Source organism: Hemibagrus wyckioides, linkage group LG21 (assembly GCF_019097595.1).
Source record: "Hemibagrus wyckioides isolate EC202008001 linkage group LG21, SWU_Hwy_1.0, whole genome shotgun sequence".
NCBI classification, from domain to species: domain Eukaryota; kingdom Metazoa; phylum Chordata; class Actinopteri; order Siluriformes; family Bagridae; genus Hemibagrus; species Hemibagrus wyckioides.
Window position 1 is genome coordinate 12795137 of NC_080730.1, and position 27886 is coordinate 12823022.

General features: G+C 38.0%; 1 protein-coding gene across 23 annotated transcripts in view; it reads right to left on the reverse strand.

Annotated features, from left to right (window-relative positions):
* Positions 1–18471: 18471 nt before the first annotated feature.
* nfasca (neurofascin homolog (chicken) a) overlaps positions 18472–27886 on the reverse strand; it is a 92027-nt gene continuing 82612 nt past the window's right edge. For 12 of the 23 annotated variants that reach the window (XM_058374148.1, XM_058374151.1, XM_058374156.1 and 9 more), the window contains 4 exons: positions 26992–27141; positions 25591–25722; positions 25423–25492; positions 18472–21353 (listed from right to left, as the gene is read on the reverse strand). In XM_058374148.1, the coding sequence (XP_058230131.1) occupies positions 21125–21353; positions 25423–25492; positions 25591–25722; positions 26992–27141 (581 nt within the window). In that variant the 3' untranslated portion in view covers positions 18472–21124. Of the gene's footprint in view, positions 21354–22916; positions 22935–24532; positions 25294–25422; positions 25493–25590; positions 25723–26991; positions 27142–27886 lie in introns of all 23 variants that reach the window. The other 11 variants (XM_058374159.1, XM_058374162.1, XM_058374160.1 and 8 more) reach the window with 6 other exon arrangements.

Below are 27886 nucleotides of genomic sequence, written 5' to 3' on the forward strand. Positions count from 1 at the left end.
GACCAGGATGCAAGCTACTGCAAGCTATTGTATTATGGTCAATGATATCAAGCACCCATGAACTGAAATAGCATACTTTATTACCTTATCAACACTGTATTATATTATTAATATTAAGGGAGTACTCCATTCCTACGTACTTATGTTACTGTACATTATGCATTTTATATATTTTTTATGAAAACACACACACGTTAAACCTTACATTTATTAATATTTAATAAAGATTGTGATATCATGTTTGCATAATATTTTGCACGTCTTTGTGCAGAAATGATCAAAGGTGTTTTAGTGCATTTTGACATATATTGTATAGATCTCTGGAATTATAATAGATAGATGTTGTACCTTTCTTCCAAGAGATATTGTGTCAGTTGGTGTTTTAGTGATGTTAGTAGAGTTGGCTGCTTAAAACCTTTTAAATTCCATCAGGATATAATTGATTTATCATAGCATAAAAGGTGATAGGTCAGAAAATGGAATGTAATGAATTGCAGTAAACAGTGACAAACAAATCTAGCAATAAGCCTACATTTAATTTGACATCTGTTTGCATTTGTATTTCTGGCAGGTATTATTGGCTATGTCCCTAAACTTTTTAAACAAGCGGTTATCAAACCCCTGATTAAAAAACCTGACCTTGACCCCAGTCTGCTGTCAAATTATTTGCAGTATATCAAACCTCCCCTTTATCTCAAAGATCATAGAAAAAGTTGCAGCATAGCAGTTATGCACAAAGCTAAATAGGAATAACATTCATGAAATGTATCACTCAGAATTTAGGCCTCATCATAGCACAGAGACACTACTAGTGACAAATGACCTACTACTGGCCTATGGTCAGGGTTGTGTCTCTTTGCTGGTTTTGCTTCACCTTAGTGCAGCTTTTGACACAATTGATAATACTATTCTATTCATTGAAGCAAATGTGGTTTAAGTTAAAGGAACAGCCCTCTTCTAAATCTGGTCTGATTTGTCTTTCACAAGGTTCTGTTTTAGGCCTCCTTTCTCCTTATATATGCTACCTGAGTAAAAAATTACCTTATTATTTATTTGTAAACAAGGTATTAGTTTTCAGTGTTATGCTGATGACACACAGTTACGCTGATCAGCCATAACATTATGAGCACTAACAGGTGAAGTGAATAACACTGATTATCTCCTCATCATGGCACCTAACCTTAACCCTAACCCTAGACGAGCTACTGTTGCTCAAATTGCCGAAGAAGTTAATGCTGGTTCTGATAGAAGGTGTCAGAATACACAGTACATGGCAGTTTGTTGTATATGGGGCTGCATAGCCACAGACCAGTCAAGGTACCTATGCTGACCCCTGTTTACATCACTTGGATGGCCGGGTGTGTGCATCACTTACGTGGGAAACATATGGCACCAGAATGGACTATCGGAAGAAGGCAAGCTGGCAGAGGCAGTGTCATGCTTTGGGCAATGTTCTGCTGGGAAACTTTTGGTCCTGCCATCCATGTAGTTGTTATTTTGACACCTAGCGGCTATGAGGTTTTTTCCTCTTATCATCTCAGGGAATGTTTCCATGCCACCGTCGCCACAGGCTTGCTAATTTGGATAAAATAAAATAGGGATAAAATAGTTTAATAATTTAGTTTAATAATTTATTTTTATTTAGTTAGTTTTTTTCCCCTCTCCTTTCCTGTTTCTCTTCTTTTGTAAAGCTGCTTTGAGACAATGTCCATTGTAAAAGACGATATACAAATAAATTGAATTGAATTGAAATTGAATCGTTGCAGACCATGTACACCCTTTCATGGAAACAGTATACCCTGATGTGTGTGGCCTCTTTCAACAGGATAATGCTTTGTACCACAAAGCAAAAATGGTTGAGGAATGGTTTAATGAGCACAGCAATGAATTTGAGGCCTTGGCCTCCAAATCCCCCAGATCTCAATCCAATCAAGCATCTGTGGGATGTGCTGAACAAACAAGTTCGATCCATGGAGGCCCCACCTAAAGGATCTGCTGCTAACATCTTGGTGCCAGATTAAACAGCACACCTTCAGGGACCTAGCTGAGTCCATGCCTTGATGAGTCAGGGCTGTTTTGGCAGCAAAAGTGGGACCAACATAATATTAGGCAGGTGGTTATAATGTTATGGCTGATCAATGTATATATATTTAAGCAACAACTTAATAATTTGAAAAATGTGTAAAGGACATTATTTATTTAGCACTACTAACAATGAACATTGTCTTAAAGCAGCTTTACAGAAGTATAGAAACATAAAAAAAAACTATAAAGTTACTATTCATCCCTAACACTTATCCCTAATAAGCAAGCCTGAGGCGATGATGGCAAGCAAAAACTCCCTGAGATGATATGAGGAAGAAACCTTGAGAACAACCAAGCTCAGAAGGTAACCCATAATCATTTGGGTGACACCGGACAGCAAATAATGTAAATGTAAATAATGTTAACAGTTACTTAATTTTTTAATTAAAAAATTGCCACAGTATCTGAGCAAAATTTGTTTCGCATGCCTATTTTGATTTAAAAAAATTACAGGCTATTTGTTGGTATCTCAAGTACAGTAGTAAAGGCTACATCGGGGGCAGGGCTTTTTTTTTTTTTCTTACAAAGCCCTGCAGTGTTGGAGCAGTCTTCCAATTAGTGTTTAAGACTTAAACAGTGTTTAAATCCAGGCTGAATATACATCTGTTTAGTCAAGCCTATTATGAATAGATGTTTGGATGTTGTCACCCCCAACTCTTACCAGTTCACTAAAATTTTGTTGACAGTGGAGTGGCTCTTTGTCCCAGGAAGCCCTCATGTCTTTGTCCCCTTCTGACTATACCTTTCAGTTTTGCTGTCCTACCTAATCTTGCCCGAGTCTTTATATTCATGCCAACATTGGCTCTAGCTTGCTCATTAGGGATAAATATACATTGAAATTTTAAACTTTATCATTTTTATTTTGAATTTTTATGTTCCTGTAAAGCTGCTTGAGACAATGTTCACTGTTAAAAGTGCTATAGAAATAAAACTGAATTGAATCGAGGTATTCTTATTCCGAATTTCTTACTACCACATTGCTTTGGGCTCCTGCTCCAAAAGCCAGCATGCTAGTGCCAGCTCCAGATAAATTCACCAGTAATACCTCTCTCTGAAGTGCTGAGGATATCAGACTCACTGTAAATAGCACTCTTCTTGAATCTGCTTACAGTTCATGGCTGGGATTTTTATAATTTCCCAGAGGGTAAGGAAGTAGGGGACCAAATTCTTACCCTCAATCAAGGTTCATCAGATGGCTGAATTCACCCTTGAATTTCTGCTGCCCAAACAGCAGGAAGTCCCCAGGGAGCTGCTGCCTCTACCAAACCAAGGGAGAGATTAAAAAGAGGCTGTGAATATCTGTGTTTTTACTACAGTCCTGAGGACCTCATTGGGATATACCTGATATGCACTAAGAAATCATCATCCCTAAACATAAGCTACAACCACCTAATTTGAAATGATGATTCTCCTTTTCATATGTCACTTACACTTCCAGTATCTTCATGGACTTTCCACCACAATTACTGCCAGACTCTCTGAGCATCCACACAATTGATGGCGGCCCCATCAAGGAAGCACCATCAAACTCTGCCCAAAGACCATCCTGTAAGTCAGCAACATTCATCAAGTACAGACCTTATTCCTGTTAACAGTCACAACTAAACATCCCATTATTTTCCTATTAATGTGACTCCACAACAATCTAGCCATGGGGGTCACAGTACAGTGACTTCTGTGTCTTCAGGAAGCCCTCTGTGTATGTTTGTGTCGATTGTTTGGCCTGTCTGTCTAGACAAGGCAAAAAGAAGATAAATATATAAAAGATTAGGAAAGATGGCAAGCAAGTTCAAAAAGACCAGTCCCCGCTAAATTATGTTAGACAACTTACACTTTCTTCGCATTGTTTTTTCTTGGCAGAGGTGCTCCTCTTGTTTTGGGACCTGCATCTGCTGTGGCAGTGTCCTGACTTAAAGGCCAAGTTAGCGAAGATGGAACATGAGGCAGACGTTCCTCTTTCTCTTGTTCTTTCTTCTGACTCTGACTTTCCTGGTTCAGTTGCGGGAGCTCGCTTTGCAATTTCTCCCAACTGGAGTGAGGAATTATTATTGTCTTCATCGAACTCTAAAGGGGTTTGATATGGTCGATGATTTGTGGTAAGCCACTAAATTGCTTCCTGTGAGAAAATAGTCACTGGCATTTGTGCTGTTGAAGAAAGTTTCACACAATGTTGCTAAGATTTTGAGGCAGTGCACCAAGGTCAATCATGGATTCACAGCTTCATGTATCCCTTTCTGTCATCCACTCAGCTGACTCCTATACATCTGATTCCATGCCGGGAGCACGCTTTGTGATTTCTTCCGACCTAGATGAGGATATAATGTTGTCTGCATTGAACTCCATATGCACTGAGCTTCATATGGGCAAGAAGGAGAAAGCAGCAGTTGAATTGCCACCACATTCACCGCCATGAACCTCGGCCTTGGGTGGAGTGCCGGAGCTACATAGAGGAGGGACCAGAGATGATGCAGCAAGGCCATGCTAGGGTGTACCAGGAGGAGCAATGCCATTGAGCCTGGCTCCTGCTGTACGTCTACTGCAGGGGCTCAGGCCACCAGCTTGCCCAGAGAGACCCACCTTGCTCCCTAACTCCATACCATCTAAGAGCAAGGTCTACCCTCTCTCCCTACCTGAATCCAAAGCTATGGAGGATTACATTGAGGAGGCCTTAGCTGCCGGGTACATCTGACCCTCGACTTCTCTGGCGGCCACCAGGTCCTTCTTCGTCGAAAAGGAGGATGGCAGTCCTTGCATCGACAATAGGCATCTGAACGCCATTATGGTGTGTTAACCATACCTACTGCCTTTGGTCTCAGTGGCTTTGGAACAACTAAGAGAGGCCCGGATCTTCACCTGGCCTATGCAGTGCCTATAACCTATTATAAATCAGAGAGGGTGATGAGTGGAAAACCACCTTCCACACTACCCGGGGGCACTATCTAGTTATGCCATATGGACTCACCAATGCCCCAGCCATACTCCAAGCATTTATTAACAAGATTTACAAAGATCTCATCAAACAATATGTTATCACCTACATTGACGATATTCTGATCTACTTCTCTTCCTTTGACAACCACGCCCGCCATGTTCGCATGGTACTCACCCGCCTGCTGCAGCACCAGCTCTACATAAAGGGTGAGAAGTGTGAGTTCCACAAGGACTCCATCACTTTTCTGGGGTACGTCATCTCTCAAAGGGGAGTAGAGATGGGCTCCAGTAAGGTGAGGGCAGTTACGGACTGGCCTGAACCGACCACCATCAAGGAGTTGCAGAGGTTCCTGGCGTTCGCCAAATTCTAACATTGGTTCATCCGCAATTACAGCAGCATAACCAGCCCACTGGCCTCCCTCCTGTGGGGCAAACCAAGGCGGTTGCAATGGACTGAAAAGGCCCGGGCAGCCTTCATGCCCAACCCCAGCCATCCGATTATCATTGAGGTGGACACCTCCAGCTGCGGAATCGGGGTCGTGCTATCTCAATGCCATGGGAATCCGGGGAAGGTCTACCCTTGTGCATATTTCTCCCAGAAGTTAACCCTCGCAAAACCGGGTCAACACCATCCTGAACTCTCTGCACCACCAGAATCTCTTGCAGTAGCTGGTAGATTGGGAGGGTTACAGCCCAGAGGAACACTTGTGGGTCGATGCCGACGACATCCTGGACCCCTCCCTAGTAAAGGAGTTTCATTGCCTCCACCCCAACCAACCAGTCCCACATCCCCGAGGTCATCCTCATCGCAGAACACCTGGAGGTGTTCCTAGAGGGTGGGGGCTCTGTAACATCGCCACCGGCATCAGGTCGCCAGAGGAAACCCTTGCCTGAGTTTTAGTGCCACCAGGGAAGGAACACTTCTGGGTTCACAAACAATGTTTAGATGCAAAATATTGTTCCTAGAGACTTTATAGAGCCGTTTGTCACCTGCGATAAGCCTGGATATTATGTGTATGACCTGTGCTTGTCTTCTGACTTTTTCACATTTTGGTGTGTGTTTCGGTTATGTTTGCTCCACTGTATTGTTTTTCTGGTTTTCAACCCTCGTTCGCATGCGTTCAGTTTCTGATTTCGTGCCTGTTGTTTCCTAACTCACCTCCTGCCAGCTGGACATCCTGAAAACTCTAAATGTTACACTAAATGCAACACAACAACAAAGGGATCACAAACACACACACACACACACACACCTCGAAGGGTACTTAGCCCTGATGAAGAAAAAGGATGTTACTAATTGACCCTGCTGCCTCAGGGTGAAGTCATGAAGGAAATTTATTAAATGGTGCTCAGGTTATATTAGTTACAGTCTCTAAATACTGAGGTTTAACATTAATGTTTCCACTTTATCTCCCTGATAATGTGACTGGAGGATGGGATCATTTTCAGAAATCCTCTTACCCTGAGATCAACAGAATGTTTGGTTGGTGTGTTCTTGGGAAATTGATTGTGTGACTGGCTGTCCATTCTCCTCTCTGATGTCATATTAATTTTCATTTCTCAACATATCTTTTTAGTGCTGTCACAGGCCAGGGAGGTGTGTGTGTGTGTGTTAGGTTGTTGGGTGGGTGTGTTGGGTGTGTGTGTGTTTCTAAGATATATGAGACACGATACATCCCGATTCTCTTATAATCTTATAATCACTATTATCACTCCTAATCAAATGTATTGCATTTATTGACGTAATTGTATTTAATTAATTAAATAGGATATAGTATAGAAAGCTTTTTACCAGAATAAATATTTAGAGTTTAATTTGTTATTGAATAACAAATAATGCTTTCTATAGCATTTATATTTCTCCATTTGTCCTCAGCTGTTATAAAATCCAGATTTTTTTTTGCAAGTATTGATGTTGTTTAAAATAATGTATTGTTTATTTAGTATATTTTTGTTGTAAAATGTATTATATATTATTGTAAAATGTTTCAGGATACCAGTTAAATTATTTATCTTTATTCTTATTTTCTTATTGTATGTTAAGCATTAACTGTCAGCAAGGCTGTGCTAATCAGTTAGTAATTCACCCAGGCTGGTTCATTAACTATACTTACTGTATTGGAGCTGGCCATCTCCCTAAAGGAGGCTCCATCTGTTGCATAAATCAGATCAATAGTGATTTTTAATGTTGTCTAAAAGCCCTGAGTAACCTGAGTGCTTTATTCATGGTCCTGTCGCCATTTTTCTTACTTATGACCATCCAATCCAGTCAAGCCTCAGTTACTGTTCACACACAGTCATTCATATCTGCTATGGTAAGCTCCGCTGGCCAAGCTGGTTAAAGAAAAACTTTCGAGAATTACAGATCTATGACAGGGATATTTAATTAATTTCATGTAATTGCTAGAGAATTACTGCAATTTATAGGGATATAAAAGAGAGAGTTGCAGATCTTTATGCATTCAATGTTAATGTGAAAACACATTAAAAAAAAGACCAGTGAAAAACATGAAATGAACCCATGCAAATACAAATAGAAGTTCAAATGTGCTCTATTCTCCATGTCCTAGGGCTAAATATTCTGACTTTGATTTCTAAATGCACTTTTATGCATAAGATGTCTGGTCATCTGAAACCTCTTTTACTCTGGTTCCCTTACCAATTATGGGGCAGTAGAACAATTAGCATTTGGAAGAAGACTGTTTATTGATGCTTCTGGCAGTGTACATGCCCATCTCTGAGATGCTTCTCTCCCTAGAGAATAAGAATCAGGGAGGGTAGGATGACAGTGGAAGGAATTCACTGTACAACTGACATCTGGCATCTGGGCAAAGGCCTCGAGAGGGGCCTGTACTCTGAGATGTGCCCACCTGGCACTGTCTGTGTTTGTGTGTTCGATGGGTGAAAGGGCAACCAAGTTCATCTTTATAAAAGACAATAAAGTAACAATATGGAGTGCTCATACATGGAATTGTTTAACAAGTATTATGCACACTATGGTTTAGTTTTTTATCTGGACATCATATGCTGTCAGCTTTGTAATCTGCGTTGCAATTAAACACATTTTTTCCTAATAATGCATAAATGCTAGTTGTCCTTTTTTATATAAAATAAAGGATGTTATTATAAGTCATACAACATAAAACACAGTAGGCAGAACCGTGGGCATGTAGAGTTGCTGCCTCACAGCTCTATGGCTGCCAGTTAAATCCTGAGCTCAGATAACTGACTCAGGTTCTCACCATATCTGCTTCAGTTTCCTCCAATCACCCAAAAACCATAAGTACCAGTAAGTAGACTGGCTAGGCTGAATTGCCCTGTTATGAACAATTGCAAGCATTCTGTAATAGTCATCCTGCATTGTGCCCAGAAATCACCATGAAAAAAACACAGAAAAGTAAACTTTAAATGTTAAGAATCCTAATTAGAAATATTATTATGTAATATTATCATATTATACTTCTGATTGACATACAGTATATAAAAACACTTAAAACACAGAACGTAATAGAAAATGGAATTATATATATAATTATATATATAAATATATATATAATTCCCATATATCATATCACATATATGTAACAGATCATTTTAACATGTAACAGATCATTTTAAGGATGACTGGCTTACTGATGTCTACAAAAGAAAAATTGTTGGATTTTTGGATAATAGCTGATTTTAAGTCAAATTTTTAAAACGATTTATTTCTGTAGGTCAAGTCTTTTACTACCTTCTTTTTCTAATAAAGTGACCTGATATATTCCCATGTATGCGTTAAGATTATGCTACAGTTCTATTAACATTCACTTACAAGTACAATTCTGAGATCTGTGATTGCAGTATATTCTAGCAAAAAATATTGCTTATACAGATAAGGGATAGAATAAAGAATAGGTTTCAGTATAAAACACAGCTCAGGTACATTTCAGCATATTTATCTTTAGAAAGGACCAGAACAAAATTCCCAGACAAACACAGTGCTAAAACCATCTGCCTGTGGGACATCAGGTGATGGCCTACTGCTGTGCTGCCAGCCAAGAGCAGATGATGGGTGTTAAGGAGTCAGCATCACACCTGTGCTAAGCCAACCAAAACGAACAGCATAAGTAATGAATGAACTGTCTGGGACATGTGGTTGTCATGTATTCCAGCTCATTTTTTTCAGACCATGTGAGACAATGCACTGTAAGTATCTTGGAGAAGTGTTGTGATCTTCTACTACTACTATTAATAGTAGTAGTAGTAGCGGTAGTAGTAGTAGTAGTAGTAGTTGTGTGAGTTCTTGATCTCACACAAACTGTACAGTCAGAGCATCACAAACTCACCCGTACCTAGGTTACATTCAGCAAGGAGACTGGGAGCAAACCTGCACAAAGACATATTATATTTTTTCAGGAATTATAATAAAGTTTAACCACAAGAAACTAGACATTAATTCTATTTGGTGTGGTAGTCATTTAACACTGTGTGCTAAACAAAATACAGTGTTTAACACTTTTCACTTGTTTGCTTAAGAATTTGGTGAACATGAGCCTTTGTTAATAAATACTTTTACAAAATCCATTTGCAAATAAATTATTTCATATTAATTTAATTTCACTGAATAATAATTGACTGCAAATTCATGTCCAGCATAGTCTAAATTAATATAACCCCTGTGTGAAATACCCTGTGGTCAAAATATGCTTTTAGTAAGCTATTGCATTAAACATGCCAGCAGAATAAATATTTTTCCATGTGCAAATGGCTGCATATGTAATTCAGAACTGATTAATATTTCTATTTTGGCCTGTCTATTTAAAATGCAGAAAAATATTTTAAAAAGTGAGAGGGGGAGTTATTTAATGATTGGGAAGCAAACCCAAAACAGATGAGGCACCCAAACCCTCAACCTGCCCCACTCACTCCTGCTTTTACATATCTTATTGCATGGGCCCCAAGGGACAGGACCCATTAAACCCCATTATCTAGAGATAGAGAAGATGAGAAAGATGCATTGATCCATCCAGACACAGGGGTGAGATGCCTACGATCTATTGCTCTAGTCTTCCTGGAGAGGCTGACATTTCCAGAGGACATCAGAAGCTTAGAGGTGACACTGCTTTGTGTCCTGCTGTCTGTGCCCTTGACTGTTATCCAAGTAAACATTGACCCAGAACAAGCCACATACTCAGGACCTGAACTTATCCTCTGACAGGAAGAAACCTAATTATGGTGGAAGAAGATGCTCTTTTCAGTGTGATGCCATTCTGTGAGTGCCATAGATAAAAGAGATGTGTCAACAAGGCAGACTCAGTTCATTCATTAAAGTAACCCTAACATGTCCAGGCTTAACGGACATGGAGCCGATAATGAGAGAGGTCTACCAAAACTGTAGGAGTGTATTAGTTCTTCTATACACATAGCTCCCTTTCATTCTCTGTTTGTCTAGTTTTCTTTTTCTTCTCTCAGTCCCCCACACAAAATAGGGAGATAAAATATTAATTACTTTTAGAGCTCACACACCAGGTGAGAAGTCAGGATAAAAAGGTGGTAATTAATTGTTAACAATGAAGTGTTTTGTTTTATTTTATTTTAAGAGGTAGAAATAACTGTTGTCTTTGTCATGAATATACAGTATATATCCAGTTCTTGTTATGAAATCATAGGTGAGTGAATCACACCTACTGAGTTTAGATGCTAAGATTGCAGGTTCATGGCATCACATTCTCACAGAAAAATGGAAGTTGGAGCAAGGAAGGGAGTGCCTATTTAAGAAGTGATCTCATTGGTGTTCAATAACATTTGCCAGTTTGTGCCAGCTGGTATGTTTGATTAAGAACCACACTTATGTGGCCTTTGGGACTTCCCCATGGGGTGTCAGGAATTAAAACTTGCTGGGGTGGATGCATGTTGTGGCTAGTACACAGGAAGTCAAAAGCCTTTGGGCTAGAAGGACTTTTGGTTGCCTCTGAGTTTGCCAAAATGCCTTAAATCTCATTAATTATTGAGAGCCAACTGAGCAATGGATGGTGGAGCTTTTAAGTGCAAAGTGATGCCTGACATTCTGGCCAACCCCTTGTGACAAATGAAGGGTAATATGATTACACACTGGGACTCTTTGTTTTGCCCCTCCTGACTTATGGACAGTGTATGACAAATGGCACTCAGATCTGATTAAACTCTGAAAGGTGCATGCACACTGATTAACATGCAATGATCTCTTTAATGTTGTAGAATCTGCTAAGGGAATTTTTACTATATATTTATCAAATATATATCTTATTATATACAGCTTATTATACACCTTAGTGGTATAATGTATAACTTATTTGAGTGTTACATCCTATAGCTTACCTCTCAAACACAGGATATAGAGACTACATATGTTTGGTGCAAACATAGGGAAAGACACAAACACAAGGGCACAAAAAGGAATACATCAGATTCTTAATGTTATGGATATATTAGTGAGATCAATACTGCTCTGCACCATTCTACTTATCCCACATTGACCCTTTTTTAAAATTATTACCATTTCTAAATTATGCTCATAAATTGATGGTCAAGTGATGTCGTATGTTCGTATTCATTTAGCAGAGGGGCTTTTTAGCAGAGGGGCTTTTTTGTCATCTCTTAGCAGAGGGGCTTTATACTCCTGTGTTATTTGATATATGTTTCTCTGACATATAATAATCAATATAGAAATTGGTTGAGCGTCATAAACTACCCTACAATTCTATCCTTAGAAGCTAATATTAATGTTTTTCACAATAAAAATATTAATACCATGTCACATTGTTCTCCAAGAGACTTTAAAAGAGCAGACAAACATCCCTGTAAAGGTTTTATCATTATTAGTGTCGGTGACCCCTTGTCTCACTCTGTTTTCCTAATAACTTTAGGTTGCTTGCCCTTGTACTGCATTTGCAAAATGAAATGGGGCAAGATGCACGTGATAAATCATATTTACTGAGGAACAGGGAGCACCATTTTGGCAGTAATCTTGTCTCCAGATGCTGTCCCTTTAGCAGGAAGAGTAAATGGAAATGAATTAAGGAGTGGATTAGAATGCAGCGGGAGATGCAGGAGCACTCTGTTAGATTAAGAGAGGGGAGCAAGACAGGTCGTAATGCAGCACCTGGCAAGAGTTTGTGTCAGAAACATCTGGCCATGTTTATTTTAATTGTACCCAATAGAGTGAGAATAAGAGAGAGAAGTAAATATAGAAAGGGACAAAGAGCAGCATTTTCCAAATCTCTGTTGCGACTGAGTGTGGTCTCAAAATCCATTTGGCCCCACCTTGCACTAACAGGACTTAAAGGATATGCTGCTAATATTATAATATATATACCGATTAGCCATTACATTAAAACCACTGACAGATGAAGTTAACAACATTGAACATTTCATTACAATGACACCTGTCAAGGGGCAGGATAATGAATTCTCAATGTTGACATGTTAGAAGTAGGAAAAATTGGCAAGTATAACTACTCCAGTGACTTTAAAAAGGTCCAATCGTGATGGGGTCAAATGTTCAGTAGTGACTGCCTGTTTTGTTAAGTGCACTATATTTGTTATTTACACTATAGATAATTCTTATGGTAGTATGTATTATGTATACTACTAATTATACAGACTGTGTTGACATTGTTTAGGAGCATGTTTGCTTAAACCATAATGATCAGGTAGCATTACTGATACTAATTGAGCAGACTTGAGTCTGTAATAAGCTGAAAATGAAACTTGAAATTTTTAATGTCCATATATTGATTCTGTGTTTTGTTGTACTGTTTTTATCTATACATGTATTGTCTTGTGCCACAGACCCAAACCCAATCAATTTCTTACTTATAATAAAATCAAACTAAAATCAAACTCAGGCTGATAGAAGATATATATGAAGTGTATTTTTATTGTCAAGGAAGCACAGGGTATAGTATTAATATTTTACTAGTCTTACAGGGGTCAAGCAAGACTGTGTTCCAATCTTTTTAATAAAATATGGCTTTAGTGCTCTGTCTGCTGAATTTTGAATGGATTTATGGCCAAAGAGATTTTTATTTCTTACCTCTATTTTTGTGCCTACCATCATGTCTATATAGATGAGGATGCAAGCAAGTTGCTTTAATGGATATTCTTTGAACCTCCAATGATCAGATAAATCAATAGAGAGATATGGGGGAGAAAACACTATGTATCTTAAAACAAAGAAAAAAGCCCATATCTCTTATTTTATCCACAATACACTAGTTCCAAAACTAATTTCACATCGATTATAAAATACTAATATGGACCTATAAAGCACAGAAAAGGCTCATGCTCAGTAATTGAGAGAAAGTTTGGTCTTTTATGATGTATCATGCCTCTTTTAACCAAAAGGTGCAGTCAATTTTTGGTACCTCAAACAGTAAAGGCTACAGCAAGAGGTAGAAATTTCTTTCACAATGTTTTTGGGGAACTGGGATATTTGGATGCTATTGGATGCTGTTGCCCCACTTCACTTTCATGCTTTCAATCAGGTTTGTTGATGGTGGAGTGGCTGGCTGCGTTATGTCCCTGGAGCCTTCATGGCTGTGTTACCTTCTGCCTCTCACTTTTAGTTATGCTGTCATCGATAGTCTGCTGGTTCTCTGCACACAATGTACATTGTTCTTAACCATCACTGTGATGGGTTGGCACTCTGTCCAGGCTGTCCCCAGCCTTGTGACCCAAGTCCCTTGGGATATGCTGCAGGCTCCCCACAGTCCAGCATATTATATGCAGTACAGAAAATTGGATGGATAGATGGCATACATGACAATATGCATACCAATTAGTCTGTGTTCCAAGCTCACAGATAAAAATGCTAATCTTGATGATTACCATAAGAGATAGCAGTGATCCTGTCCGTTTCTGCTCTCCAAACTTGCATGATCAATCCTAATGCCATTGCTCTGGTTGGATTTTGCTGCTGCTGAGGATGGCTCCACATAGACAGCCTGAAGATACATGAGACTAACATGGTTCTTGTTTAGAATCCATGAAGATAGCTTTAGGACTGCATTTACCACAGAGAGCTTTGCATTCAAGTCTCCATCAGTGAACAGTTAATAACTTCAATTAAATAGAATAGTTATAGAAGGAAAATGATTTATAATCACACTCTCCAGCATCCAGTGGCCCAGATGACAATGAGTTCACTTTTGTGCCTGGTTCCTTTCAATACTTGTTCCTAATATCATTTAATATAATTTTTCATTGCCACCTTTGGCTTGATCATCAGGGATAAATGCAAAATGTATATGTTTCTATAAATCCGCTTTACATCGGCATTATAGCACATAACAAAACCCTTATCCATAGTGACAAAAAATGCTTTTGTCTCTCTCAGTGAATATGTTGACACTGGTTCACTAGGTCATGAACTAAGAACACCATCAGTCTCTGTTGGGAGGTAACACAGAAAGGGGAGAACACAGACAAATGTATTTATTTATTTATTTGTGTGTTTGTTTGTTTATTCATTTATTTCAAATAAAACAAGTGCTAGTTTAAGTATTTCAAAAGGAGGTCTTCACACATAGTTTTAAGTGCAGGGACAGCTATGAGGTAAGAGGTCTATTTTTGGCTTTGTGGGCAAGTATCAGCATTTTAGATGTGATGTGTGCAGCTATCGGAAGCCAAGCCAGTGGAAAGAGCGCAGCAGTGGGGTGGTGTGGGAGAACTTTGGAAAGTTGAAAATAAGTCATGCAGCTGCATTTTGGATCATTTACAGAGGCTGAATTATGCTCAGAGGTAGACTTGTCAGAAGCCAGATGAAAAGGGACTGAACAAGCACCTGAGTGGCCCATGTCGATAAAAATGGACGCATCTCTCTGATGTTGTAAAGGAGATACCAAAATAAGACTCCAGGTCCTGGAGAAACGTTGTTTCATTTCACTATGTACTGCGCCAGCTATATGTGGTTGAAATGACAATAAAGCTTCTTGAATCTTGAATCTTGAAGACGGCCAGTTTTGCAACTTGACTCCGACTTCTTTGGAATTCTGAAATTGCAATTGAAATTGGAATTGCAAAATACACTAGCCAAACATATACAGAAACATATTATTCTGTAAAATCAAATACTTTACATATTATCAGGTATAACATTATGACCACCTGCCTAATATTGTGTTGGTCCCCCTTTTGCTGCCTAAGCATCCCTGACCCATCGAGGCATGGAATCCACTAGATCCCTAAAGGTGTTCTGTGGTATCTGGCAACAAGATGTTAGCAGCAGATCCTTTAAGTCCTGTAAGTTGGGAGGTGGGGCCTCCATGGATTGGACTTGTTTTTGTCCAGCACATCCCACAGATGCTCAATTGGATTGAGATCTGGGGAATTTGGAGGCCAAGACAACACCTCGAACACTCGTTGTTATACTCATAAAACCATTCCTGATCCATTTTTCTGTGTGGCATGACACATTATCCTGCTGAAGGAGGCCACAGCCATCAGGGAATATCGTTTCCATGAAAGGGTGTACATGGTCTGAAACAATGCTTAGGTGGCACATATCAAAGTAACATCCACATGGATGGCAGGACAAAAGGTTTCCTAGCAGAACATTGCCCAAAGCATGACGCTGCCTCAGCCGTCTTGCCTCCCCATAGGACATCCTGGTGCCATGTGTCCCCCAGGTAAGTGATGCACACGCACCTGGCCATCCATGAGCATCCAGTTCTGATGCTCACATGCCCATTGTTGGCACTTTCGGTGGTGCACAGGGGTCAGCATGGGCACCCTGACTGGTCTACGGCTATGCAGCCCCTTACGCAACAAACTGTGATGCACTGTGTATTCTGACACCTTTCTACCAGAACCAGCATTAACTTCTTCAGCAATTGAGCAACAGTAGCCTGTCTGATGGATCGAGCCAGCCTTCGCTCCCCATGTGGATCAGTGAGCCTTGGCCGCCCATGACCCGGTCACCGGTTCACCACTGTTCTTTCCTTGGACCACTTTTGATAGATACTGAGCATTGCAGACTGGGAACACCCCACAAGAGCTGCAGTTTTGGAGATGCTCCTATCTAGTCGTCTAGCCATCACAATTTGGCCCTTGTCAAACTCACTCAAATCCTTACGTTTGCCCATTTTTCCTGCTTCTAACACATCAGCTGAGGACAAAATGTTCACTTGCTGCCATTGCAGTGATATTTTTTATATATTATTACATTAACAATATTAAAATTCATTAGAACATAAAATGTATGTTTCACAAACAATTCCTACATGTCATGTTAGTTAACCAATTCCTTGTTACATTGAAAACGTCACATTCTGAAGCATATTGCATGTAGCAGTTTGTAATATTGCACGTCTATAATATGTAAAGCTATTGCAATATATCTGATCCCTGCTACACTGTAATTTGCCTTCTTTTTATATACCAGATTTCTGTGATTTTCCATATGTATTTGCAATTTTTCAAATATTAGACCAAACACTGCAAAGCTAATACCATTACCCATTTTTAGATTCACAGTGAAACTGCTAAGCTTTACTAATAGCTTTAGTAATAGATAAAGGATTTTTTTTCTAGCAGATTAAGATGCAGTATCTCTTTCATGTTGAATCACTCATACATGGTCACTATGTGTCATTTTTCTTTGTACTACATTTACATAAAACCATTATCCCATGCATGTAGAAGCCAAATATCAATGAGTGCTGCTCCAGATTACTCAGAAGATGTGATGTATAATAAGAAGAATAATAAGAATAATAGGAATAATAATGGACAGGAGTCCCAGTACTCCTGGGATAGCTCAAAACCACCCTAAACTGAACAGGATGAAATGCTTACTGAAGATAAATAAATGACTGAATAAATTAAGAAGAAGGAGAATTTACTATAGTTTTTTATATAGTATGTATGTTTTTTATATAGTATGAAATTTCACGGTGTGTGGCAAACTGTTTTTTTTTTCAACAAAACAAATCTAGATTGAAGTCATTTGTTTAAATGCTGAAATGCATTGTTGAATTGAAAATACATATACATATCTATATTTTCAGTTCTTTGACACACCTTAAAACATACCTTTTCTTTTATTTATTAGATGCTAACTATAGTATGCATTTTGGCAGAAGATTATAGTGCAGAGTAACTGAAAATACAAAAAAAAGTACAAAAGAAAAGCAACGAAATATTGAAATATTTATATAATATAGTGTTGTAAACATGGCCAGTATACTAATTTGTTCTTTCTTCATGGACAGAGTCTATGAGAACAGCAAAAACATCTGATAGGACATGAGTCCACGGTCCAAGATAGGGAAAATCGACAGACACTAAATGCTTGTTTGCATGTACAATAGTCTCTCAACAAATTGGAGACTGTGAATTAACTTTGCAGATTTACATAGTACTCAAAATGCTCATAATGGTTAATCTGTGGTTTCAAGCCTAAGGGACATCACTGCCACCAAAAATCATGTGCTTTCATTTGGTCAGTGCATGCAAATCTTCAGGTTGCACCACTGTTTAAATGAGGATGATGGTATGGAAAAACAGGACATATTTGGTATATATAAGGTATTAGAGAAAGCAGATCTAATGATCTCCATCAATGCTGTTTTCAACATACTCAAGCCAACTGTGTTTGGCCATGTTAAAGTCTATTCCAGTGTTTTATTTCCTAAAGGGAAGCTTGTTAAATGAAACACTGGAGGACTGAAAGACTGAGACTTATATTAACTAAAGACTCACACAATTTGCCAAAAAAAGTCTTGATGATGCAATTCCCTTGCAAAATATGTCATATAATGCATATAAACATTTGTTCATAAGAATAGACAACAGCAATTAAATATTCAAAAAAATAAACAGAGTACTTAATTATAAAAAGAGGTCTAAAATATTTTTGCAAAAATAACATACAACAAAACACAGTTTTATGTAGTAGTAGTAGTGATCCTGTTACTTACATTGTGCTTGCTACCCACTGAATGATCGTCTGCTGACTGCAAATGCTGCATCTATCCAATTGTGATGCATGAGGGAAAGGTTATGCAGGTGTGTTATATGCAATATTAGAACACAGGGTAGGTAAATAGATGTCACATGAGGAGGACTTACGAAGAAGCAAGCCCAAGTCTGATACTGAGGTATAGTAATGATGGGAAAACTGAAGTCGATGGGGGCAAACTGCTACAACAGCAAAGCCTTACAGCTACCAAGATTCCTGCCCCTAGGTTTTACAAGTAAGAGACAGGACAAATATTGACAAAATAAAAGGGACAATTAGGTAAACATTTGACCTCATTCAATACTTGTGACCAGCATTGAGGAAAGAATTAAAGCTGAATCCAAATAAAATATCCATTCCATGCATATTATTTTGAACTGCATTCAGTCCAAACAAGATAACACACAAAAATATATGTATGTATGCAGAAGCTATCCAGTAATTTGGTTAATATAAATAAAACCATACTGTAGTCACTCTCAACCGTCAGTTTATTACAGCTGATCTTTAACTCAGCTAGATATGGACATGCCTCCTGACAACTCTTCAGTTCATTATATATCACTGCTTTTGTCAGAAAGTTAATATACAGACACACAAGTTTATGATATATAAGATATATAACTTTATGACATTCAGCCCTATGCATTAATCATCTGGATCCCCTCTGACAGATTTTGGTGAAAACTAGGAGCCCTCTGGCTGAACATTGGGGGCTGGACCTTGCTACCCCATAATTCAAACACTGTTAGTGTTTAATTTCCAATTGTGAAGTCAAAAATCTACAGAAGGGTGACAAAGTAGAAGAAAAAACAACATACATTATTTGGCTGCCACAAGCCATCAGAACAGCTTCAATGGACACTGGTATAGACTCAACTGTACTGGAATGAATATTACTCTTCTAATGTGTAAGTGGCTGCACTCAAGTAGTGTTGTGGAGAGCGCTATTTAACTTCACTCAATAAACTACCACAGGTGATCATGTGAGTTGAGATCTGGTGACTGTGAAGGCCATAGTATATGCTTTCATCTTTTTCATCCTCATCAAATTGCTGAGTGAATCCTTGTGAACTATGAAAGGGGGTGGGTACATCCTGGAACAGACCATTCCCATCAGGATAGAAAAGCTTTATCTCTAAATAAAGATCACCAATCAGAACAACTTTGTATTGATTTGCTGTAATTCTTTTCTTTAAGGGTGCAAGTGGACCAAAACCATGCAAGTAAAATGACCTCCACAGCAAATAAGAGCCACCATGTTTCCCTTTAATTTGCCACCCGTCTGTAAATCAGTATTTACATTTATGAAAGAGACCACAAAACTGTGTCTGAAAAAAATAAACATTTTTTTGTCATGTAAAAGTGACAAGAAATAAATCAAAATATATCAACACATTGGAACAGTAATACAATAACAGTAATACAAAAGAAACAGCAGTATTAAGAGATAAAACATACATTTAATGGATACATACATTTTTTTATTAGTGGATAAAACATCCACTGCCCTTATCCCACCCAACCATTATTACACAGTATGGGCCTAATATAGTTTTTTTAAAGTACATATTTACTGTACCTTATGTTGGGTGAAAAACTATTCAGTGACCCCATGAGACAAGCGGTTAAAATTGGGTGTTCATTAAATAAATCAGCAATATATTAATTATATAAATTGTATAAATTAATACAAATAAATATTTCGTTCTACATACACTGAGCCCTCTGCTTGAAGTAACTATATTGGTGCTGTATTTGCTTAAGCTAGGTGTCCACGCCCACCACTGTAGGTTGCACTAGACTTCAAGTTGCTTTTTAGGCGGTGGTGAAACCAAGCTCTGAAATGAAAGCATGCTAAATCGTATGGTCCCCTATTCAAGCAATTTAAATAATCTTTTCATATAACCTGTCACCATGCAATGTTTTAATAGTGAAATAAGACCCTATTTGCCTGGATCCACTTATCAATCTTGTTTCTGTAAGCTGTGGGACATATAGAAGTTTAAAATGGTCGATAATATCAAACATGGTTTTGTTGTTAAAAACTTTTCTTATGCAAGGCGTTTTGCATTACTGCTTCCACATCTATCCATCTACTTTGCACCTAAAATACCCTAGAACAAACTTACTAAAACAAAGACCACACCCCAAAATACTAGAAAAAATAGTGGATGTCAGATTATTCATCATCATCATCATCATCATCATCGTCATCATCACCCCCATTATCTAATATTTAGTGGCAGCTAAAAAAAATGATTATACAATTGTGTTTTACTGAGATAACAGAGATAAAGTCTTCTTTGCAACCTCTCTGCCTCTTGCACAAACATGACCATGCTCCAAAATAATGTGTTTCTTATGTGTTTGTTTGGTTAGTTTTTTTTTTCAATCTGATAAACGATGGTGCTTGCCTTTGGCTCTATAAACATCAGTAGTGCTAATTAGATAATGCTATAGATGCAGCCAGTGAAAATATTCTTGCAAAAATAGGCATCAAACTACAGTAGATATATCCACTGCTAGGGCATGGGTGCCAGGAAGTATAGCATTTCAATGATTTAACAGTGACTAAACAGTAATTAATGCTTTTGCATTATGAAAGGAAAGAACAAATTTGATCACCCAATTTCAACCAAAAGTAAATTATGGTAATACATAGTGCATAGATTTTTATGGTACAGCAAGCTGTGCCAGCACTGATTACAGCATTCATATATCATTTATTAACGCATCTATCATATTTTTGGCATTTGCCGATGTTCCTTTGTTGATTCGGCCCACTACTGATATGTCACAGGACTGCTGCTTGTGTCTGCTTTTCTCTAATATTAGAAAGTGTGAATGTGGGTTCAGGATTTCAAAAAATAAAAAAATAAGCCACAGAAAATGCTTGAAAGTCTCAGGTTGCCATTGTCTTCCCTGTGCCCGATTGCCCTAAAGGCACACTGAAGTCCAAGTTCTGAATGCTCTCCACCAGGGGTTTGTTGTCTCACCCCTGCTTCCTTCATAGGGACTGTGCATCTCAACATTTATTGTGTATATGTGGTTCCAGATTTCTCTCTATGTATATATTGAATTAAACTGTATGTGCATTTGGCCTTCTGTTCATTCCAGAAGAATCTATGCCAAAGAATAGATGGCATTGACAGGTGATGTGGCCTCTGAGCTCTCATTGCCCTCCGTCTCTTCCTTATCCTTTCTGACCGTGTACTGGCCTATGAAGGAGCCGTCCTCATTGAACTGGCCATCCCCTCCCTCTCCGTAGTCTACTAGACTGTCATCACTTTCCTTGACATTGCCGTCTAGAGAGGTCTGACTTCCCTGCAAAGGCTTGTTGTCCTCATCGCTGCTGTTGGGGTAGAAAAAAAAATCCAAGTGATTATGCTAACATCCCGATTTGCAGCACATCCTAATCCTAAAATTCACTTTTTAATTTTGAATAAAAAGTGCTGTAAAGAGTGGACACTCCACAGATTATTGATTCCTATGTTCACAAAACAGAATTGCAGCGAAGAGAATGAAGACTGAAAACTGAATTGCATACACTGAATCATACCCTTCCAAAGAATACACAGAGAGCTGCCATTGCCTTTGTTACCTATACATGTTTCAAGAACAAAGGAGAAACTACACTGGATAGCAAAGATTTTCTACCTGTAGTTTTGGAGATAAACAGTAGCACAAATGAATGAAAAACTAAAACATCAAAAGCTTAATTAAAAAAAAGGTTTCACTTTCAAGTAAATAAAGGAGAAGTAGATGGGGTAGACCCTTTATTTATGAATCACATTAATACTGAATCATTTTTCATGATTCAGACAGTATTTAGTAAATAATTAGGACATATATGTCCTTTTAACTGCATGCTCTTGCTGTTTGTGAGGAGAAAGCCTAATCATGCAAGAAGTGTAGTACCTCAGCAAGGTGCCAAAAAAGATGCACATAAAAAAGAAAGAAATGCTTCTGTTAACCCAAGCTTTTTAAACATTTTAAAAATCAATAATAATCAATAAATGATTATTCTCATTTTGTAGAATATCAGTCGGTCATGCACTTATTTACAAGAAATAAGTCTTTTTACTTTTTTCCTCCATGAAAACCAATAATATTTTTAATTCCATACTCCATATTAATAATGCATTCAATTAATTTTCTCTTCACATAAGCCATAATCACTGGCTAGACATACTGTATATTGTACATTTTTGCTCATGAAAATTATGATAAGGCTAGAAGACATGGTTTCTTACTCTAAAAACTCAGTTTCTGACTTACACCATTATCCTTGACAGTGTGACTACAGGATCAGTGAAAAAGCACTGGGAACATTATTAATCATTATAAAGTTATTAATTGCTTGAATAAACTAGATGTATATTTGCATATTGTTTTGGTAACTGTACCATAATCGTCTAGCCTCCATCAAAATGAGATACAGGCCAACCTGAAACTGCTTATTCTGAGTTTTTGTTTTAATCAATTAACCACCAGTTATGAGTGATACAGTAATGAAGCTCTATGATATATTTCTTACTGCATATGAGACCTTAAAGGAATAACTCATAAACCTTAAATAATATACTGTATTAATGAAATCCATTATTGTGTGCTTGAAGATTAAAAATGAATATTGAAATTTATCAGGAGTGTCAGGTTCCTCTGAAATAAAAAAAAAACATGAAAAACAATAATACTATATTTTACGAGGATGAGCCATTAATTTAGGATGAAACCCGACGTTTATATTAAAGAATCTCTCAATAAAATTCACGTTTCTTAAATAACCTGCTCCAATACTGTATATTCGAATTTACATTGATCAACATGGTGATTAAAACCAAAAACTCAAAGCAGACAATGTATAAACTGGGGAGTAGGCAGTCGGAAGCAGCTGTTTCCTCTACTTTCATACCTTTTCTTTTCAAGGGACCTTCATGGACCAAGAGGGGACAAATGACAGGGGGGGGTTAAAAATAGAGGAGTGAAAACCAGTTAGAAAAAGCCACTGGATATACATCTAACCAACTAGATATACACTATATTGCCAAAAGTTAGTGGTATTATAACAAAGTGGAAGCAATTGGGAACAACAGCAACTCAGCCATGAAGTGGTAGGCCACGAAAAATCACAGTGCAGTGTCAGCACATGCTGAGGTGCAGAGTGCACAGAAGTCACTAACTTTCTGCATAGTCAATAGCTCATGTGGCCTTAAGATTGCCTCAAGAACAGTGCGTGGAGAGCTTCATGGAATGGGTTTTCATGGCCGAGCAGCTGCACCCAAGCCTTACATCACCAAGTGCAAAGGAACTCTTAATGCTTCAAGACATTTTGGACAATTTCATGCTCCCAACTTTGTGGGAACAGTTTGGGGATGGCCCCTTCCTGTTCCAACATGACACCAGTGCACAAAGCAAGGTCCATAAAGACATGGATGAGTGAGTTTGCTGTGGACGAACTTGACTGGCCTGAGTCCTGACCTCAACCCAATAGAACACAAGTGGAGACTGTGAGCCAGGCCTTCTCATCCAACATCAGGTCCTGACCTCATAATATGGTCAAAGGAATGGTCAAAAATTCCCATAAACACACTTCTAAACCATGTGGAAAGCCTTCTCAAAATAGTTAAAGCTGTTATAGCTGCAAAGGGCAGGTCAACTCCATATTAAACCCTAATTAAGAATTAGATTAAGACGTCTCAAAACTTTTGGCAATATAGTGTACATCTAACTAACATTTTAATTTCTGTTAGTTTTATTTTCAAATAATCCATTCAAGATAAAGCTACACATATGTTGTTTCTGCTTATTGTGTAGTGCTTGTGCAATATGCGATTCCTAGTACCAAATGATATATATTTATACTGTATTTATATGCCTTTGGATACTGTATATGTCTCTTGTGAATGTAATCATACTATAACCCAACACCAGATATATATAAAATATGACCTCTAATACTCAAGAGAGCGGTCACATTTTCATAGAACCTGGAAAAGTGAATATTTTACCATTTAACATGCATGTTTCATAGCTTTGCATTATTTTTTCTGCAGGCCAGATAAGACCACTGCCACCTTTAGACCACATGCAAGAAAAACAGTCTGTTTCAAGTTGTTGGCTTGTCTTGCTGGATACAACAGTACCTCAAGGGTATCAAACACTGGCAAATAGAAAGGCACTTAGCCTTTCCATGCTACTCCAGTAAAACATTTTAACCTCTGTGTCACAGGCGTTTGAAATCAAAATCTTCTAACAAAAAAAAAAAAAAAAAAATCATGTTTCTGGCCCTGGCAAGCTGTTTTGGTTCCCAAATATTTAGTTGTGCTGTTACTGTAACCTGTACTAGACTACATAAACTTTATTATTGACAATAAGTTCCGGCATATTTAACAAGTGTTTGACACCCTTGAAGATCTACACCATAGAACTGACATCAGTTGTAGCCCTTTCCATCTAACTTCTCATTCCAGACACAACCAATAGCTGACATGCTCAGGCTAGGAGGGATGCTGTGTTGAAACCAAATACCTGTTTTCGTTCCTTTACAATGTTCGGTGATTGGGGGAACAAGGATTTAATTTGAGAGGAACAGAGGTGTTAGTACCAGAACTATTAATTACATATTAATAACTATTAATAACTATTAAAACACTGAGCCAATCATTAGAAGATTTGTAATATCTAGTGATTATATGAAGATGAATGTTAAAAACTTGTTACATTCTCGTAAATTGCTGCATTGGCTGTATTTTTAGTGCGCTGGTTAACTCATGTCTATGAAATTCACCTCTGTCATAGTTTCTGTATGATGTACCTGTTCATGCAGTTAGAAAAATATTATGGTGGATGAATGAGCACTCCTGCACATGTTGCTAAAGATTTCCTATAATGACTACTGCTTAGAATAAAGCCATACATATAGCTAGCCATAGATATGCACCACACTGCAAAGTTCTGTTAGCTGCCAAACTTGTTAACACAGCATCTGTGTGGTCAGACAGTATGTTATATAATGCCAAACAAAACGTATCGTTCAATTTTAAGTTTCAGGCCTTTTCCTCAGCAATGCCATAAGCCTCCCTTCTTCTATAATAACAGCACTAGTCACTGATTACAAAGACTAACAGGATTGTGGTTAGTGTAAAGCATTCTGTTAAATTTTGTTAATTTATCTTGACAAATGTTCTTGCTGATCTGTAAATTAGATTAGTTTGCAAAGTTATTTATTAGTTTTGAATAGGACATAGAACGTCATGCCCCCCTCATGTCTCTATATTTTCCAAGCTATCCTGAAACAGGCAAAAAAAAAAAAGGCATTCACCATAATGTAAAACACAAATACATGCACAGCATAATATCCACAGAATCATTAATTGTGATTGATATTAAGCTATTATTAGAGCAGGTCACACACTTACTGGTAATCAAATGATCCATCCTGGTCTTTGTGGTCCACAGGGTCCAAAGGGAGGTCTTTTTTATCTCTCACTGAGGTCATTGGGAGTGAATGGGCTCAGAATTAGCAAATGAATTTCAGTTAAAAATATTACAGCGAAATTATATTGTATACTGCGTAGCATTCATACCTGGATATTTTCCTCCTCTGCTTCTTTTGATAAAGCAAACAATGAGCAGGATGAGAATGAGGAGTGCAATGGCACACATGAGTCCAATGAACCAACCCTGCGTGGCAATGTCGACTTGGTCGGTACTGTAGGCTGTTAGACACACATACATACACACACACACAGACACACACACACACACAGGGATGTGATGAGGGATTTGAAAAGCAGAAAAACAGAAAGGTTATGCAAGAATAAGAAAGGAAACTGACATTTCTGACACTGAACCATAAGTATAATCTCAAGCTAAACAAATTACTCACCACCACTTTACTGTTATTTGTAACCACAACACCAAAATTGGCCTTTAATGAAACTCTTTCAGTCAGCACAGCCTTCACTGATAACTACTCTTTATCAGAAACACATTAGCATCAAGAAAAGTGCATTAGGACCTGTATTATCAAACCCTGACCTGTGATAACAAAATTAGCCCAGAAACCATATTCTGAGCAAAACACACACACACACATATACACACAAACAACAAATAAAGAAAACACCTCTTAATTTATGCATCTCCTACTACTCTATTCAAATAATGTATCCTTGAATTTAATTTGAATCAGTAATGTCTTGTTATGTTTGTGGCACAGTGTGCTAAGAAAGGCATATAAAGCTACTCTGAACCAGAGACATTATGTTAATATCATAAATCAGTCCAAGCCAGAGGGGAAACAAGTTTGAGGGAGGAATTAAAGATCTATATCACATTTCACATGTTATTACAAGAGATGACACTGATGAGTCCATTTGACTTACCACACCTATGGTACACAATCATTCCAAGATTATAGAATCATATTAAAAAAACAAAAAAAAACAAATAAAAACAAACAAACAAACAAAAAATATTATGCACTTTTTGTTTTTAGTACTGCACTAAAAACATCCACAATCAATAAAACCTGGTGGTATCTCCAGAAACAAAGCGAGCAAGCTGAATGATTCACTTATCTCTGAAACTTACAACTTTACAGTAGAAGTTAAACCATATTCATTTTTAAATGTGTTTGATTGTAATTATTATTTTGCAATGACTGTGAGAGTATAGTTCAGTACATTTAAAGATTTACACCCCAAAATAATGTAATTTTGCAAAATATTACATTTTATATTTTTAACATTTTGAAAAATATTACATGGCATTCTATGTAGATTAATAAAGGTAGGGCAATAAACCCTAATAGATTTTATTTTTTTATTATTATTATTGATTAGAGCCTGGTGCAAATACAATTGCCAATAGCACAAAATGAAACGCTTTTTAGCAGTCAGCTGTTCCTAATATCCAAATACATCTTAAACATACAGTAAAACAGCTAAACCCAGCATTGCATCCTTTATACAGCCAGCCCTCACCTCCACTGGTCTCGAAGGTGACATACTCGCTGGTGACTCTGGGCTGTTCATGGGAATACACACGGAGCCGATACTTAGCTCCTGCTATCAACCCAGGCAGCTTAATGGGAGGTTCAGTTTTGAACAGCACACTTTTCTTAGACCCATTACCTTGGGAGGAGACGTAAAACAATTGTCCGTGAATCCAGGACACAGCAAAAAACATGACTGGAAGCAGCCTGATACTGCATGATGCTGTGGATGTATTGAGACTATCAGGTGAAAGTGCTCATACTAACTTAGATTTAAAGGCTAATCATTTGTGGACTTTCAAATGCATATAAATATATATATGCAAGTCTCAGGTGTATCAGTTTCTCACCAGACAGTGTGTCACAGAACAGCATGGTGACAAATTTGAATTCAGAACTCTCTATATCCAGATACAAAGCCAAGTGCCAATAGACTAGACTGCATTTACAATGCTGTTATGAGCAAGCACTGAACTGAAGCATATACTTGCATTTTTTATTGTAGTATGCAACAAGAAAGCATAACTGTTAGTTGATCTTTCAGCTGCTCCCTACGTGTGTGGGGGTCACCACAGCGGACCAACTGGTCTACACAACAACTTGACACAGGTTTTATGCCAGATGCCCTTCCTCACGCAACCCTTCCATTTTTATCTGGGCTTGAGACTGGCACTGTATCCAGTGGTTGGGGTTTGGGCACTGGCTGGGAATCAAACCCGGGCTTTCCACATGGTAGGCGAGAAACCTACCACTGAGCCACCAGCACCCTAATAAGAAAGCATAACTGTAAGTAAATAAATTAAAATGAATTTGAAACCTGAAATAGCATGATAAAATTATGACACTGCCTAAACCTGAGAAAGAATTTTTGTCTTAAAAAGGAG